At 37.6% G+C, this 18,145-nt stretch overlaps 1 protein-coding gene and 1 pseudogene across 1 annotated transcript in view; both read left to right on the plus strand.

The window, feature by feature from the left end:
* Positions 1-18,145, plus strand: part of SPG11 (SPG11 vesicle trafficking associated, spatacsin) — an 86,457-nt gene that overhangs the window by 12,891 nt on the left and 55,421 nt on the right. Inside the window, exons 5-8 of the mRNA XM_007081757.3 lie at positions 517-654; positions 848-1,296; positions 2,580-2,725; positions 13,226-13,358. Coding sequence (XP_007081819.3) covers positions 517-654; positions 848-1,296; positions 2,580-2,725; positions 13,226-13,358 — 866 coding nt within the window. The remainder of the gene's footprint in view (positions 1-516; positions 655-847; positions 1,297-2,579; positions 2,726-13,225; positions 13,359-18,145) is intronic.
* Positions 14,516-16,615, plus strand: LOC102951270 (annotated as a pseudogene).

Below are 18,145 nucleotides of genomic sequence, written 5' to 3' on the forward strand. Positions count from 1 at the left end.
TGCTTTGGATTCTGTGTCTCCTTCTCCCTCTGCCCCTCCCCCCTCGCACTCTGTCTCTCTCTCTTTCTCTCTCTCTCTCAAAAATAAATAAACAAAATGTTTTAAAGTTTTAATCACAACATCTGCATTATCATAAATAAGTGTTCTTATTTCTTTATAAAGCTAACTGCCCATAAATGTCCAATTCTTTTTTCTTGATTGAGATATAATCAGCACGCAACATTGTATTAGTTTCAGGTGTACAACATAATGATTCAATATATGTATATGTTGTGAAGTGAGCACCACAATAAATCTAGTTAACTTCCATTACCACACATGGTTGCAAATGGGTCAAATTCTTAGGGCTGACTTTATCATTCTGCTATAAACAATGGAGAGAAGGAGTCCTGTTCAAAAAACCTGTCTATACTGTTCCTTCTATGTGACACCCCCTTCCCCTCAATATTTAACAGTAGTAACACAGATTTGGATTCAATCATCATTGTTGACCATGGCTATCATTTTAAAATGTAGGCAACACCCAGGACACCTACTATGTGAAAGAACTCAAGAAGACATGCCTGTTGAAGGCCCTAAGGGGATAGATGAAGATGATCCTGTTAATTCTGACTACAACATGAAACTGACCAAGTTTTCCTTTCAAGTTGATAGGTACAGAAACTTCCCTCTTGGGTTTACTTTATTCCTTTTTTTTTTTTTTTTTTTTTTTTGGTCATACTCTACCTTTTTACTAAAGGGCTTTACAGAAGTAAACACTTTTTTTTTTAATGCATCTTCTTCATGATATAGTGTTTTATGTAGTGCCTTTCACTGTAACAGGTGTGAGTTCTACCCTATCTTCCAGGTCTTGGAAAGCTCAGCTATCATCATTGAATGAAACAATAAAGAGTTCCAACCTGGGGGTTTCCTATTGTGCTCCGTGGTTCCAGAATATTTTGCATTTGGAGTCTCCTGAATCTGGTAACCCCAGTACCAGTATGCCAGGCTGGGCCTTCATTCCACCAGACATAATGCACAACCAGTATAATTTTCCACAGAAAGATCATGCCAAGACCAGGGATCCAGGAAGATCATGGAAAATAATGCACATTCATGAACAAGAGGAACCTATTGAGCTTAAATGTATGTCTGTGACAGGATTCAGTGCACTGTTTACTTGGGCAGTGGAAAGGACGGGCTGCACCATTGTCCTTTGGGATTTGGAGACCCAGGGCCTGCAGTGCTTTTCCCTTGGCCAAAAGTGTATTCCTATAGACAGTTGTGGAGACCAACAACTCTGCCTTGTTTTGACAGGTGAGAATAACTTGTGTCAGGTTGAAACCCATTGCTAAGAGGTGTGCTTGCTTTCTTTTTTTTAAAAATTTTTTAATGTTTATTTGTTTTTGAGAGAGAGCGAGTGAGCATGAGCAGGGGAGGGGCAGAGAGAGTGGGAAACACAGAATCTGAAGCAGGCTCCCGGCTCTGAGCTGTCAGCACAGAGTCCGATGCGGGGCTTGAACCCATGAACTACAAGATTATGACCTGAGCCGAAGTTGGACGCTCAACCGACTGAGCCACCCAGGCGCCCTGAGAGGTGTGCTTTCTTAACATATTTTACTTCTGCTCAGGTGATGTTAGTGCCTACACTGTCCTCTAAGTGGTAGTCTTTCATGGGGAAACTTGGTGTTACTCTTGGTACTGTTGTCTCATCTATTTGATTTTTAATTAAGGTTATTTTTGCTCAGCTCAATGCTCTGACGCTAAAGTCAGAGAAGTGTCAGAGTAGTAAAGGTTGGTTTTATCCCAGGGAGTCTCCTCTTGACTTGTCTGTGCAAGCAACAGTAGTAAGCTGGCTGCTTCTGGGCCATATGTATGTGCACCGCAGATTCATTCTACTGGGCTTGCACTATCTAGGCTTTTAAAGAAGACTGTATTATAAACATATAAAATTAGAGGATTTCTAGCTGTTATTGAAAAATTATTAGATCTGGCAACACTAGCCCTGCATTCCTCCGTAGTAATTTATGGGTTGAAGCTGAATTTTGGTTCTCTTAGATGGGCTGTTTTCTTGTTAGTTTTTTCTTGTACTTGTCTCACTACCCGTTTGATATTTCTCAGTCAGCAGTTATGCCATAACCTCCTACAAAGCTATTGAGTGATGCAATTGAACTATGTGTGTGTGTGTTTTTTTTTAATACCCCATATTTGGAAATCCTATATTTCTGTGTGTCAAGAGCGTGCTATTGGTTTTACCTTAGTGAATCGGATATATGACATCTCTGTAAATAGTTAAAAATTCCAGGCATTGATTGTGTGGATAATGTAAAGGAGAAAAGTGAGATTTAGTATTATTTCATAGGATGTGTTGTTCTTACGAGAATTTTCCCTGTGGTCCATTGTTGAAAAAATAAAACTCTTTTTTAAAAACATTAAAAAATCATGATGGATTAATCATGGTCATAGTAGTGCCTGGTGCCAAATACATATATTTGTAATTATAGCACTGAAGTATTGCATAATTAGAAGTTAATGCATGTCATAAACCTAAAACCTAAATCCTGATAATTTATTTAAGGTAACTTTTATTTTTCCTGCAGAAAATGGACTCTCTCTGATTTTGTTTGGATTGACTCAGGAGGAGTTTTTAAATAGACTAATGATCCATGGAAGCGCCAGTACTGTGGACTCTCTTTGCCATCTCAATGGTTGGGGGAGATGCTCAATCCCCATCCATGCACTGGAGGTAACAATATTAAATGTCCACATGACTTTGCTTGATTATTTTCTGTCATAGACTCTTACTTGACTGAAGATTTGGGAGAATTCATTTAACCTAGCAGCAAAAAGAGCTATAGTCTTTACCCAACCATTTGCTTAGTTCTGGTTATTTCAATACACTAATTCTGCTTAGGAATTCTGCTTACCCTTTTTGGTCTTAAAAGATAAAAAATTATAGTAAAAACTAAAAAAGAAAAAGTTGCAAAAAATGAAGGCAACAATAAGATGGTAAGACTAAATGAAGTAGAAGCAAGCTATGGAAATCACAAACAAAAGTGACCTTTTATTTCTACCTTATGGTCCCTACTCTTCTAATCAAACTATGGAAGCAGCATAACCTGAAAAATTTGTATAGCATTTTGTAGTTCACAGTTTTTTATATGCATTATCTAGTTTTGTCTTAAAATAACATGAGATGATTTGGGTAGTCTTTTTTTTTTTTTTTTTGTAAGTTTATTATTTATTTTGAGAGAGAGAGAGAGAGAGAGAGAGAGAGAGACAGACACCGGAGGAGGAGGGGAGAGAATCCTAAGCAGGCTCTGTGCTGTAAGCATGGAGCCCAATGTGGGACTTGAACTCATGAACTGAGAGATCATGACCTGAACCGAAATCAGAGTCCGGGGCTAAACTGAGCCACCCGGGTGCCCCTGGATAGTTTTTATTCATTTCATTTTACAGATGAAAAACCTTAGGCTCAGAATGGTTGAGTGAGTGGCCCATAGCAATACTAACAAGAACTGGAGCTAGAATCAAAGTCAAGGTACTTTTCTGTACATCACACAGACCCCAAAAGTTAATAATGTTGTATGTGAGTTTGTATTTTTAATGACAGCTTTATTAAAGTATAACACACATACCATAAAATTCACCCATCTAAGGAGTACAGTCCACTGATTTTTAGTGTATTCAGGGTTGTACAACTATCACTGTTATGTAATTCCAAACATTTTCATTACTTCAAAAAGAAACTCGGTATCCATTAGCAGTCATTTACCAGTTCTCATGGCTGCTAAGTCCCAAACAATGATATGCCTTCTGTCTCTGGATTTGCCTATTCTGGACATTTCCTATACATGGAAATATAAAATATGTAGCCTTTTATGACTGGCTTCTTTCACATAGCATATTTTCAAGGGTCATCAATGTTGTAGCATATATCAGTACTTCTTTTTTTGTATGGCTGAATAATATTTCATTATATGGATGTACCACATTTTGTTTATCCATTCATCAGTTGATGGACATTGGGTTGTTTCCACTTTTTAGCTATTGTAAGTAATCCTGTGAACACTGGTGTACAAGTTTTGTGTCATATGTTTTCATTTCTCTTGGATATACACCTAGCAGTGGAATTACTGGGTCATTTAACTTTTTGAACCACAAAATTGTTTTTCACAGCAGCTGCACTATTTTACATTCCCACCAGCAGTGTGTGACGAGGGTTCCAAGAGCTCCACATCCTCACCAACACTTGTTATTGTCCACCTTTTATTATAACCATCCTAGTAGTTGTAAAGTCAAAATTAAGTCATTGTGTTGTTTTTTTTTTTAAGTAAGCTCTATGCTCACTGTGGGGCTTGAATCCATGACCCCAAAATTGAGAGTCACCTGCTCTACCTACTGAGCCAGCCAGGGACCCCTCATTGTGGTTTTGATTTGCATTTTCCCAATGAGTAATGATGTTGAACATGTTTTCATTTGCTTATTGTCCATTTGTGTATGTCTTTGGAGAAATGTCTATTTAAAGCTTTGTCCATTTAAAAATTTTTTTCTGTCGTTGAGTTCTAAAATTTCTTTATATTTTCTGGGTACTGGAATCTGATGACTTTTAAATATTTTCTCCCATTCTGTGGGTTTTCTTTTTACCTTCTCGATGATGTCCTTTGAAATACAAAGGTTTTGAATTTTGATAGTCAATTTACTTTTTTTAATCTCTAGTGCTTTTGGTTCATATCTAAGAAATCATTGCCTAAACTGAGGCAATGGGGTTTTACAAGAGTTTTATCGTTTTAGCTCTTACGTTTAGGTCTGTGATGCATTGTGATTAATTTTTGTATTAGCAAGGGATTCAGTTTCATTCTTTTGTATGTGGATACTCATTTCTTCCAGCACCATTTGTTGAAGAACTTATTTTTATACACTACAAAATATCATTGAGAAAATTTGAGTAATGGGGAAAAAAAGAAAATTTGTCACCTATAAATCCATTATCCAGAAGTAATCATACTTATTTCCTTGTGGTTATTTTTCTTAAATATTAATGTTAATAATGTGTAATTTCATTAATATTCTTATCAACCCTGAAGGTAAATACTGTTATTAATCCCATTTTATTCATGAGGGAACACAGACAGGTTAGGAAATCTAATTCAGATATACGTGAATAGTGTTTTCCGATATTACATGAATGGTGATAGTTAGCCAGGATTTGAACCTAGGCAGCATGACTGCTGAGCCTCTGTCCTTATATAGTGTTCATGCCTATGTGTGACTTTAATTAGGATTGCATGGTATGTAAGAGATCACAACTAACACCACAGAAATACAGTTATAAGAGAATATTATGAAAAATCATATGCCAACAAATTGGGCACTCTGGAACAAATGGATCAATTCCTAGAAACATATAATAAAGGATTGCATGGTAAATGGAGCATTGTCTTGGCCTTAGTCTCACTCCATATACAAATGAGTAAATATATATGATTTTAGTGATAACAACAACAATAATAAAGCAAATATTTTGTACCCACCATCCCAGCAAGAACTGGATTAACATTCTTTTTTTTTTTTAATTTTTTTTAACATTTATTTATTTTTTGAGAGACAGAGATGGAGCATGAGCAGGGGAGGTACAGAGAGAGGGGGAGACACAGAATTGGAAGTAGGCTTCAGGCTCTGAGCTGTCAGCACCGAACCAGATATGGGGCTCGAACTCACGAAGCATGAGGTCATGACCTGAGGCGAAGCCGGTCGCTTAACCGACTGAGCCACCCAGGCACCCCTGGATTAACATTCTTGAATGTGTACCCCTCTCCATCCTATTCTCTTACCTCACTCAGTGTCAGAGTTAACTACCATTCTGAAAATTTTAACCATGCCCTTGCTTTTCTTTATCTTACTCCACATAAATATATCTTCAAATAATGCTATTTAGTTATGGCTATTGTTGAATTTTGCATATAGTGGTACCATGGTATATATTCTTTTGGGACTGTTTTTTTAACACTAAACATAATATTTTGTGATTCATCCAGTGTTAGTTTGTATAACTGTAATTTATTCAGTTTCACTCCCATATAGGATCCTGTTGTATCAATACATCTTTACTTATCCACCTTTAGGTTTTTTCCAGTTGTTTTCTATTATGGACAAGTCACCATAAGCAGTACACATCTACTGTAGCGCGTGTGCAAGAGTTTCTCCGTGGTGGTAGTAGAAATGCTGGGTCGTGGGACATGTGCATCTTTAACTTTACTAAGTAAACACTCTAGTTTTCCAAAGTTGGTTTATCAGTTTATGTTCTCACCAGCAATGTATGTTAGTTCTTGTTGTATGTCTTTTCCAACCCTTGGCATTTGTAGATTTTTCAAATTTTGCCAACCTGGTATTACAATGGGTTTTAATTTGCATTTCCCTGATGATTTAGGTTGATAAATATATGACATTTGGATTTCTTTTGTAAAGTGACTGTTCAAGTCTTTTGTCTATTGTCTCTTGGGGCGTTTGTCTTTTTCTTACTGGTTTGTAGTTTGTATGTTGGATATATTCTAGATACTAATCTTTTTTTCTAAGTGGGGTGAATATATTCTAATGCGTGGCTTGACTTTTTATGTTCTGTGTGGGGTCTTTAATGTAGTTCTAAATTTTAGCGTATTTTTATTATTAATCAGTCTTTTTTGCATGTAATTTGTGCCTTCTCCTATCCTGAAGTCATAAAGATGTTTTTGTATTTTTTCCTAAGTGTTAAAATTATGATTTTGGGGGCGCCTGGGTGGCTCTGTCAGTTAGGTGGCCGACTTCGGCTCAGGTCATGATCTCGTGGTCCGTGAGTTCAAGCCCCGCGTCGGGCTCTGTGCTGACAGCTCAGAGCCTGGAGCCTGTTTCAGATTCTGTGTCTCCCTCTCTCTGACCCTCCCCCATTCATGCTCTGTCTCTCTCTGTCTCAAAAATAAATAAAAACTTAAAAAAAAAAATTAGGGGCGCCTGGGTGGCGCAGTCGGTTAAGCGTCCGACTTCAGCCAGGTCACGATCTCGCGGTCCGTGAGTTCGAGCCCTGCGTCAGGCTCTGGGCTGATGGCTCGGAGCCTGGAGCCTGCTTCCGATTCTGTGTCTCCCTCTCTCTCTGCCCCTCCCCCGTTCATGCTCTGTCTCTCTCTGTCCCAAAAATAAATAAAAAACGTTGAAAAAAAAAATTAAAAAAAAAATTAAAACACTTTAAAAAAAATTATGATTTTCACATTTAAGTCCTTTATCATTTGGAACTTGTATTTATTCATGGTGTGAGGCGGGGACCTATTTCTACCCCCTGTGTATTGATAACCATTTGTCTCAGAACCATTTTTTTTCTAAACTCCTTCCTTTTACCACTACCCAAAATCTCTGTGTGTCAGGTCTCCATATATGCATGAGTTTGTTTCTGGGGTCTATTTTGTTACATTGGTCTTTGCCTATCCGGGGCCAATTCTACCTAGTCTTAATTGTAAATCCCTCACTTTATTATTTTTCAGGATGTATTCATTATTCTTTCTTCCTTAACCCTCTTCCATCTGTTAGGATCAGCTTGTCAAGTTTCATGAAAAACTGTTAAGATTTTTATGAGAATTAGGTTAAATCTGTATATCAAGTTGGGAAGAATTGACATCTTTAGGGTATTTAATATTCCTATCCATAAACATAGTCTCTTTTCCCATTTTTTCATGTCTTCATTAATGTCTTTCAATGAAACATTATCATTTGTGCAATTTTTCCATTAAGAGCTTGACATCTTTTGTTAGCTTTATTTTTGGTCTGGATGTATTTATATTTAAATTTATGTGTATATATATGTAAATACTGTATGTTTAAATGTATATCTTTACATATATTTAAAAACTTTTATATATTGATATTGTAAATGGTATATTTTTAAGTTATATTTTGTTACCAGTATAAAGAAATACATTGAGCTTTTATATGTTAATTTTTCTTTATTTCTGTACCTTTTATGTTACTTGGAGAAAATCAATATGTTTCCAATTTCCATGACTTACAGGAAATAGGTGAGAGTGCAGAGATTTCCATAATTTTCATTAATATAGTGGTTTTTTTCAAGTTTTTATTTAAATCTTTTTATTTATATGTTAACATATATGGTCAAGTTGGTTTTTGGTATAGAATTTAGTGATTCATCACTTAGGTATAACACCCAGTGCGCATCCCAGCAAGTGCCCTCCTTAATACCCATCACCCATTTAACCCGTTCCCACTCACCTCCCTCCATCAAACCTCAGTTTGTGTTCTATTGTTAGAGTCTCTTGTGGTTTGTTTCCCTCTCTCCTCTTCCCTCCCCCTTCCTGTATGTTCATGTATTTTGTTTAAGTTCCACATAAGAGTGAAATCTTGGTATTGTCTTTCTCTGACTTATTTTGCTTAGCATAATACACTATAGCTCCATCCACATAGTTGCAAATGGCAAGATTTCATTCTTTTTGATTGCTGAGTAATACTCCATTGTGTGTGTGTGTGTGTGTGTGTGTGTGTGTGTGTGTGTGTATGCCACATCTTCTTTATCCATTCATCAGTTAGTGGACATTTGGGCTCTTTCCGTAGTTTGGCTATTGTTGATGATGCTGCTATAAACAGTGGGGTGCATGTGCCCTTTCAAATCTGTATTTTGTATCCTTTGGGTAAATAGTGTAATTGCTGGGTTGTAGGGTAGTTCTGTTTTTAACTTTTTGAGGAACCTCCATACTATTCTCCAGAGTGGCTGCACCAGTTTGCATTCCCACCTACAGTGTAAGAAGGTTCTCCTTTCTCCACATCCTTGCCAACAACAACAGATGTTGTTTCCTGTGTTGTTAATGTTAGCCATTCTGACAGGTGTGAGGTGGTATCTCATTGTGGGTTTGATTTGTATTTCCCTGATGAGTGATGTTGAGCATCTTTTCATGTGTCTGTTAGCCATCTGTATGTCTTCTTTGGAAAAATGTCTGTTCATATCTTCTCATTTCTTAACTGGTAGATACTGAGTTTTGTATCCAGTGAATTTGCTAAGTTTTCTTATCCTAATAATTTGTTAGATTTTATTGAACTTTTTATATACTTAGCTACAATAACATCAGAATAATACAGTTTTGTTTCTTCTCTTCAAATCCTTATTCTTCTAACTTTTTTTTCCTTATTTTGTTGCTGGGACCTCTAGCATAGTATCACTCAGAAGTAACAGTGGGCATCCTTATTTATTCCTGATTTTAAAAAAGAATACCTGTAATATCTATCCATATTGATATACATGAGTCTGTGCACACTCATGTATATCAAGAAAACCTTTATAGGGGCGCCTGGGTGGCGCAGTCGGTTAAGCGTCCGACTTCAGCCAGGTCACGATCTCGCGGTCCGTGAGTTCGAGCCCCGCGTCAGGCTCTGGGCTGATGGCTCGGAGCCTGGAGCCTGTTTCCGATTCTGTGTCTCCCTCTCTCTCTGCCCCTCCCCCGTTCATGCTCTGTCTCTCTCTGTCCCAAAAATAAATTAAAAAAAAAAAAAAAAAAAAAAGAAAACCTTTATAAGATTGACTTTTCTTTTTTCCTATGAGTTTTTTTTTTTTTTAAGTTTGTTTATTTTGAGAGAGACTGAGACAGCGTGAGTTGGGGGGTGCAGCGAGAGAGGGAGACAGAGAATCTTTGCACTGATAGTGTAGAGCTGGACACAGGGCTGAAATCCACCAAACCATGAGATCATGACCTGAGCTGAAACCAAGAGTTTGACGTTTAACTGACTAAGCCACCCAGGCACCCCAGGTGTTGTTTTGTTTTTTAAATCATGAATGGGTATTGAAATTTTATTGAATACTTGTTCTGAATCTCTTGATATAATCATATGAGTCATCCCCTTTCATTTACTGTGATAAACTACATTAATCAATTTTACTTTTATTGTGAAATATCACATGTATAAAAAAGTATACAGAATACACATACAGTTTAACAAATAATTACAAAGCAAAAAGTCTTGTAACCACCACCAAGTTCAAAAGATAGAACATCACTAGCGCTGTAGAAGCTCACGTGACCTCTAGTAGTTTGGATATTAAATATTAAGTTTATGTTCTTTTAGAGGATATTCTAGGAAATGTACATATTTACATGATCAAAACTAAAGTTAGTAACTTTACCCTTCTTGATAATACAGGTCCGTTGAATGCTTTAATTTTATTTACTTTTTCTCCCTACTTAAGTTACTATTGTTTTTATTTTTTTAAACCAAAGTAGACATCATTATTATGTATTTAGGTTCATTTCTTTAAAAAAATTTTTTTTAATGTTTATTTATTTTTGAGAGAGAGAGAGAACGAGCATGAGTGGGGAAGGAACAGAGAAAGAGGGAGACACAGAATCTGAAGCAGGCTCCAGGCTCTGAGCTGTCCGCACAGAGCCCAACAAGGGGCTCGAACTCAAAAACCATGAGATCATGCCCTGAGCCGAAGTCAGACGTTTAACTGACTGCACCAACCAGGTGCCCTTCAAAGTTCTCTTTTTGCACAGATATGATATATTTTCTTTGCTCTTCATTTCTTCTCCCATTTTAGGCCTTCACTCTGCCTGGAGTGTATCATTAAGAATCTCTTTTAGTGAGGATCTGACTGGTGCTGAATTCTCCATTTTTATCTAACTAATAACATCTGTTTTGCTGTCATTTTTGGAAGATATTTTTGGAAGGTGTGGAATTCTAGGTAGGCAGTTTTCCTTCAGAACATTCCTGATCACTTTCTCCTATATTCTGGATTCCATTGTCATTGAGAAATCAGTTTCTTTGAGGATAGTTTATTTTTCTCCCTTCAGGCTACTTTTGTGATCTTTTTGTTTTTAGTGTTCTGCAGTTTGACCAATTTTATGTCTCACTAATGAATCATAGTCTTTAATTGGAAAAATACTGGTCTATCTGATACAAATTCTTTAAAATTTGTTGAGACTTCCTTTCTAGCCTAGTAAGTACTCAGTTTTCATAACTGTTCCATGTACTTGAACATTGAATGTGCATTTTACCCCCACATCCTGTGACATCACAGTGTAGTTCAATCAAAAGTAATTATAATCTGCATACTTTCTTCAATTTCTCTTTTAAAACCTTTATGAGTGTTTATTACATTGTGGATAATTTCTTTATATCTCCCAGCTCACCAATTTTCTTTTCAGCTGTGTCTAATCTGTTCTAAACACATCCTTCTAGTATCTAATTTCAATTTTTATTTTTTTATTTCTAGAATTACTATTTGGTCATTGTTTTAAAATATGTTATTTAGAGAATTTTCAAATTTACAGAAAATTGAAAAAAATAGTAAAATGAGCATCCATTTACCCTTCATCATTCACCAGCTGTTAACATTTTGCCACATATGTCTTGACTGGTTGTGTACTTTTTATTTTTGCCAAACTATTTAAAAGTTACTAACTTTGTAACTTTTTAAGTTCTTTGGCGTATATCTTCTAAGAACAAGAATATTATCTTATTTAATCATACACAATTCAGTTTTCCCTCCCACCACCCAGACCAAAGACAGTTTTTTATGGTCTCTCTTTGGAGGCACTTGTTTTTCTAGTCCATCCACTTTTGGAGAGTGTCATGAGCCCTAGGTTTATCCTCTTTTCCTGGATGTGTGACTTCTACCAATACCTCTCACTCAACCTGCCTGGTCTGTTACACCCAGAACTTCAAAGTTAGTCTCCAGACTAACAGCATCACCATCACCTAGGGATTTATTGAAGTGCAAATTTTCAAGCCCTACCCCAGACTTAATGAATCAGAAACTCTGCGGGTAGGGTTTAGCAATTTACTCTGGGTCATTCTTAAGCACAGTGCTTTAGGGTAAGAGTGGCAAGCTTTCTGCAGAGAGCCAGATAGCAAGTATTTTAGGATTTGCTGGTAGGATTCTATTGCAACTACTCAGAGGTGCCATTTGTAGCCATTGACAACATGTAAATGAATGGGTGAATGGGTGTGGCTATGTTCCCATAAAACTTTAGTTACAAAAACTGGCAAGGGCTAAATTTGGTTGGTGGGTCTTAGTTGTCCAATCCCTGCTTTAGGCTGTTAGAAATTTGCAGAATTGGGGTGCCTGGGTGGCTTTAGTTGGTTAAGTGTCTGACTTTGGCTCAGGTCATGATCTCAGTTTGTGAGTTCAAGCCCCACGTTGGGCTCTGTGCCGACAGCTCAGAGCCTACAGCCTGCTTCAGATTCTGTGTCTCCCATTCTTTCTCTGCCTCTGCTGTGCATATGCTCTCTCTCTTTCTCAAAAATAAATAAACATTGAAAAAGAAAAAAAGAAAAAGCACACTAGCGAGAAAAAAAAGAAAAATTTGCAGAATCTTTCAGACAGCAATTGGTTTTAGAGCATTCAGTTTTCTGGATTTGTCTTTCCCCTCATTGTTATCCCGGGAAAATTTTTTTGTTTGCAGTTCAACTGAGCATTTAAATGTGTGTGTGTGTGTGTGTGTGTGTGTGTGTGTGTGTGTGTGTGTGTGTGTGTTTTAATCTGTGATTTTTAAGTGTACTGTATGGAAAGCTTCCTTAATATGCCTTATCAGAAATGGGAGTCTGTTTTTATTTTTTTAGTAAAAAAATCTTTTTATTTTTATAAAGAGAGCATGAGCAGAGGAGAGGGACAAAGGGAGGGAGGGAGGGAGGGAGGGAGAGAGAGAGAGAGAGAGAGAGAGAGAGAGAGAGAGAGAATATGAATCTTAAGCAGGCTCCATGCTCAGGGCAGGGCCCGACATGGGGCTTGATCCCATCACCCTGGGATCATGGCCTGAGCTGAAATCAAGAGTTGAACCCTCAACCAACTGAGCCATCCAGGCGCCCTGGGAGTCTGTCTTTAGCCTGCTTTTTCAGTAAACTTTATATCATGAAGTTTATATCATAAAATGCTTTAACATTTTAATTCAAATGGACTGTAAATTAACTGTAATAATAGTCCCCAAGAACCTGGCTTTGAATGGAATTAGAATTACAGATGTAGAGCTGGAAGTGTTTTCTAATCTAACCTCCTGTTTCTACCAAAGCAGAAACTGATGTTCAGCAAAGTTGGAGACTTGGGCAGATTGCATGGTTAGTCATTGTCAGAATCCTCACCAGAACCGGGGTACTGCTGCAGGGTAGAGCGCCTTGTGTCTCTTGCAGTCTCAGTACGTTAAGTTATAAAGTTAAAAAAAAAAAATCTATATCCTTAATTTTTCCTATTGTAACTTTTCCTGATTTTCTCCTGTTTCAGGCTGGGATAGAAAATCGTCAGCTGGACACAGTAGATTTCTTTTTGAAGAGCAAAGAAAATCTTTTGAATCCATCCTCAAAATCTTCTGTACCTGATCAGTTGGATCATTTACCATCTCATTTATATTTAAAAAGTAAGTAGAAAAGTCTTCTGCATTTGTATTTATCATTTTACCTTTTTAGTCATTTTCAAATTATTGTGCTTTTTGGTGACTGACTTGCCAAAAGTCAATCATGACATTTTATGTATTTCGTGGAATCTTGAGAGACTTGTAAGAATCTGTAAATGTTCTCATTCTAAGTGGATTGTTTATTGTTCATATCCTGTACTATGCTTTGTATTTTTAGTATGCAAGGAAGAAATGGCCTTTCAAATTCAAGAGAATTTCATTCGAAAGAGAACAAAATTCATTTGCAAAATTGCTCACTCTTGCAACTGTCTGAGATATTTAGTGATGCCTGAGTTATGGATTAAGACTTGTTATATATAAATTTTTCAGCTTAACTCTTCTGCTTATTTGCTGCTTTACCAACGCTTCTTTTCAAGATTTGGCTTTCGTGTTTAATAAACAGGAAACCTAGTTGTTATTCTTCAACCAGGTAGCCATGCACATCCTCTCCTTAGAGGTACAGGGTAATAAAGTATGTTTTTCCTTACACTTACAGTTTTATAATCTTTTTTTTTTTTTTTTTTTTTTTTTTTGTCTCTTGCTGGTATAGATCTCTTTCTTGTTAATAGATCCCCTTTTAATTGTGGTGGCCTAGAATTTCATTCTGTGGGCTTTGCCATAATTTTCCCAACCATACTCCTATTAGATTTTTGATTGATTCCGATTTTTACTATTGTTGGTAGTGTGCTATAAATGCTGTGTGTGTGTGTGTGTGTGTGTGTGTGTGTGTGTGTGTGTGTGTATAATTTCACATACATACAATTACTGGGATAAATGTGTAGATGTGAAATTTCCAGGTCAAAGAGACACATGATTTATATTCTTAAATGCTTTGAGAAATTGTCCCCCAGAAAAGTTTTATCAACTTGTACTCTAGTTACATGGAGAAAACAACAGCCTGCTTTTTTTCCATCAATACAGTGTTCTCACTGACACTGTGGATTCGAAATTTTCTTTTTTAAAAAACATTTTCTTTCATCTTGCTTGCCCAGTTTGCCCTTTCCTTTTGCATTGATAACTTTTTTTTTAATACTCCAATTTCTTTTTTTTTCCAATTTTTAATGTTTAATTTTGAGAGAAAGAGTGTGAGCAGGGGAGGGGTAGAGAGACAGGGACAGAATTTGAAGCAGTCTCCAGGCTCTGAGCGGTCAGCAAGAGCCCAACGTGGGGCTAGAACAAAACAAGCAGGAAAATCATGAACTGAGTTGAAATTGGACGCTTAACCAACTGAGCCATCCAGGCACCAATCTGATTTCTTTTTTTAAGTCTGCTTGAATTTATAGAAAAAGGCCTGGTTTGTGGTAAGTGGAATTCCCTCAGCAATTGTCTGGTCATTATTCACTTCTACTATTTGGTCTTGGTCAGTGATTCCTCCTCCTTCCCCTCTCGCCTGCACTGCTCTGCCCTAAATGGTGGGGATGAGTCTGGAAACCAGCATGGGAATAGCTTACCAGCTGTCTCAAAGGCAATCTTAGGTTTCTCATCATGCTCATGCAATTCTGCAGGTGGGGCCAATGCTGAGATAAACAGGAATCCCTTTATTAGGGCCCGAAGCTGGCAAATGGAGGCTTCAGGAGCCTGCACTTCCTGCTTTCACCTGCATGTTTAAGAGAATGGTTTTGGAAACAGGCTGAAGTTCAAATTTTGGCTCTGCCATTTACTTACCAAATTAGCATGGGCAAATTATTTTAATCCCTCTTAACCTCAGTTTCCTCATCTATGGGAAAACGGCTACAGCACCTACCTCTCAGCATTGTTGAAAATGAAAAAAAATGAGATAGCGCTTATAAAACACCAAGCCTGATACTTAAGATATAGCATAGGTGGTCAGTAAAAGGTGGTTACTAATAATACCAGTAAACAATGACTAATAGTAAGTAGAATCACTAACGTTTGCAGGTAAGACTTCATAAAATTTTTGTGAACTTTTTGAGAGGAGGATACTGGCCTTGTTTTTTGCTTGTCCAGGCAGCCCAAGATGCCCAACTTCGAGGATTGGGTGTCGGATGAGGAGAAGGTACGCATAGCTGCTAAATTCATCACTCATGCACCCCCAGGGGAATTTAATGAGGTGTTCAACAATGTCTGGCTACTACTTAATTGATGATCTCCTCAGGGAAGGGGTAGCACATGCGTTTGCCTAGAATAACATGTGTCAGTTCACACCTGTGAAGATAGAAGGTAGAAGATTGGGTCTTCATTACAGAACAGTCACCTGGGTAATAGATTTTTAGACCCAAGAAACAAAATTTTAAGTCTGATCATTTATGGAAAGAAGCAAGTGACCCCCAGCCAGAGGATGTAGATGGAAGTCTGAAGTCTTGGACAGAACCATGTGACAGTGCTTTAAGGGCCAACGTGAAAGATCTTTATTCCAGTGGCTTCTGTATGATTTATGCTAAAACTAGAGACAGGCAACAGACCATTATTGTATGCATTGAAGCCATCAGTTTCAGCCTAAAAACTTCTGGAATGGTAGAGATCAGAGTGGAAGTTCACCATCACACCACCTACAGCCCAGGTGGTTGGAGTACTTAAGATTCAGGTTCACGGGGTGCCTGGGTGGTTCATTCAGTTAAGCATCCAACTCTTGATTTTGGCCCCAGTCCTGATCTCACAGTTTGTGGGTTCGAGCCCTGCATCAGGCTCTGTGCTGATGGTAGGGAGCATGCTTGGGATTCTCTCCGTCTTTCTCTGTCCCTCCCCCTGCTTTCTCTCTCTCTCTCTCTCTCTCTCTCTCTCTCTCTCTCTCTCTCTCTCTCTCTCTCTCTCAAACTTTAAAAAGTTTAAAAAATTAAAAAAAATCATTTTCACTATTATTAAGATGACAGTGTTCAGTTGGTTAGTCATAAAGATGTATAGGATTCAGTAATTGTTTCAAATGAAGTCCAGATTGCCAAGTCATTGAGCATGCGGAAAGTAATTATCATACCGCAATTAGTGAAAACTATCAAACAGTGTCAGGCACCACGTTCAAGGCCTTGTGCCAGCAGCTTCCAGTTACCCACACAGAAATCTACTGGAACAAGATACTCAGCTACAAGAGTGGCAAAGAAATGAGGAGTGCTTAAAGGCTGAATGTAGGATTTTTCAGTATGTGGAGAGAAAGGATTCAACATGTGATCATATGATGAATAAGTGATTTCTAAACAAGAGTGGTGTTTTGGGGTGCCCGGCTGGCTCAGTCAGTAGAGCCTACAACTCTCGATCTTGCAGTTGTGAGTTGGAGCCCTGTGTTGAATATAGAGATTACTTAAGAATAAAAATAAAAAATTTTAAAGTGGTATTTTGCTAGGGCTTTCAAAGTTAGCAGGTTTCTAACCTTATAGAGTACTGTTGAACCTATAGCATCGTCTTGATCCTTTTGTGTTCTCTGCCTTTTAATTTGTTTTCACTATATCTACTTGTAAAAAAAATTTTTTTTTAATTCTGCCACATTTAATGATGGAGAAGGAGATCTATCCTGGAGTCATTTTACCGTTTAGAAAATTTTCCTAGCCAGGAAGCCCTGTTACTGATAAAGAAAGGTAATATGGTCGGTACTTTTCTACCCCTATCCTTCAAAGCACTTCCGGTACTTCAGTGGTTTTTACTGAGCCACCAGCAGCCAAAGAGGCTATGTTACAAACTAGCTGAATGGAAGACATGTTTATCCTTCTCCCTCTGACTGCTTTGATCATCATTTACTGCATCTCATAAATGTAGTGTTCAAAAGTTTGGATTGGGCTTTTCAGATCCTTTTCTGGGGGCAGGTTTCTGGAAATACCATTATAATCAGCTTCCCTGGGGAAGTTGTTTTTAAGTGCAAAGAGTTGAACCACATTCCCTGCACATTAATGTATTGGCACATGAATGTGTTTTTCTCCTCCCTCATTATCTCCTTCCCCTCTACCACCATTATACAGTTCTAGATATCTGCATTTTTTTATTTTTTAAAATTTATTCATTTTTTGAGACCCAGAGACAGAGCATGAGTGGGGAAGGGGCAGAGAGACAGGGAGACACAGGATCTGAAGCAGGCTCCAGGCTCTGAGCTGTCAGCACAGAACCCGATGCAGGGCTCGAACTTACGGACTGCAAGATCATGACCTGAGCCAAAGTCGGATGCTTAACCCACTGAGCCACCCAGGCACCCTAACATCTGTGTGTTTAGATGAGTTTTACCCACTTACTGTTTTTTGTTCAAGAACTGCTGACATAATAGGGATGTAGTAGGGTATAAAACTTGAAAAATGCAGATGTTGAAGGAATAATAGTTATCTTGTGTTTTAATACTTTGTGGCAGGATTATACTATAAGCAGATGAATCAGACAACTATGTAAATCACAAACAAAAACTAAAAATGAACCAAAGTGAAAAAGGATAACGTTCCAGGCAATATCCTTCTCTTGTAACCTGTTATTTAAGGGAATGCTACTGATTTGTTCTAAATAGGATGTATAATTTGTTGCAGATTCCTCTTTCTCATTCCTGTCTGCCAAGAACTCAAATGTAACTGTGATATAGCAACCCTTCCCTAGTATACTGGCTGGTATATGTGTGATATCAGAATGACATAGATACAATATGACAACTGATAATGATGGATTCATTTACATTGTTTACACTTCCATGACCAGGCCTTAAGGGAAGGTCAGTTCTTAAAATAAGTAGTGTCTTCCTACCTATCTCCAAATACATGTCAAAACAGAAGGGTGTTTGTGCTTCAGCTTTGTTTTTGCTCAGTAATACAGTCAAACAAGCTTGTTTC

Source organism: Panthera tigris, chromosome B3 (assembly GCF_018350195.1).
Source record: "Panthera tigris isolate Pti1 chromosome B3, P.tigris_Pti1_mat1.1, whole genome shotgun sequence".
Classification (NCBI taxonomy): Eukaryota; Metazoa; Chordata; class Mammalia; order Carnivora; family Felidae; genus Panthera; species Panthera tigris.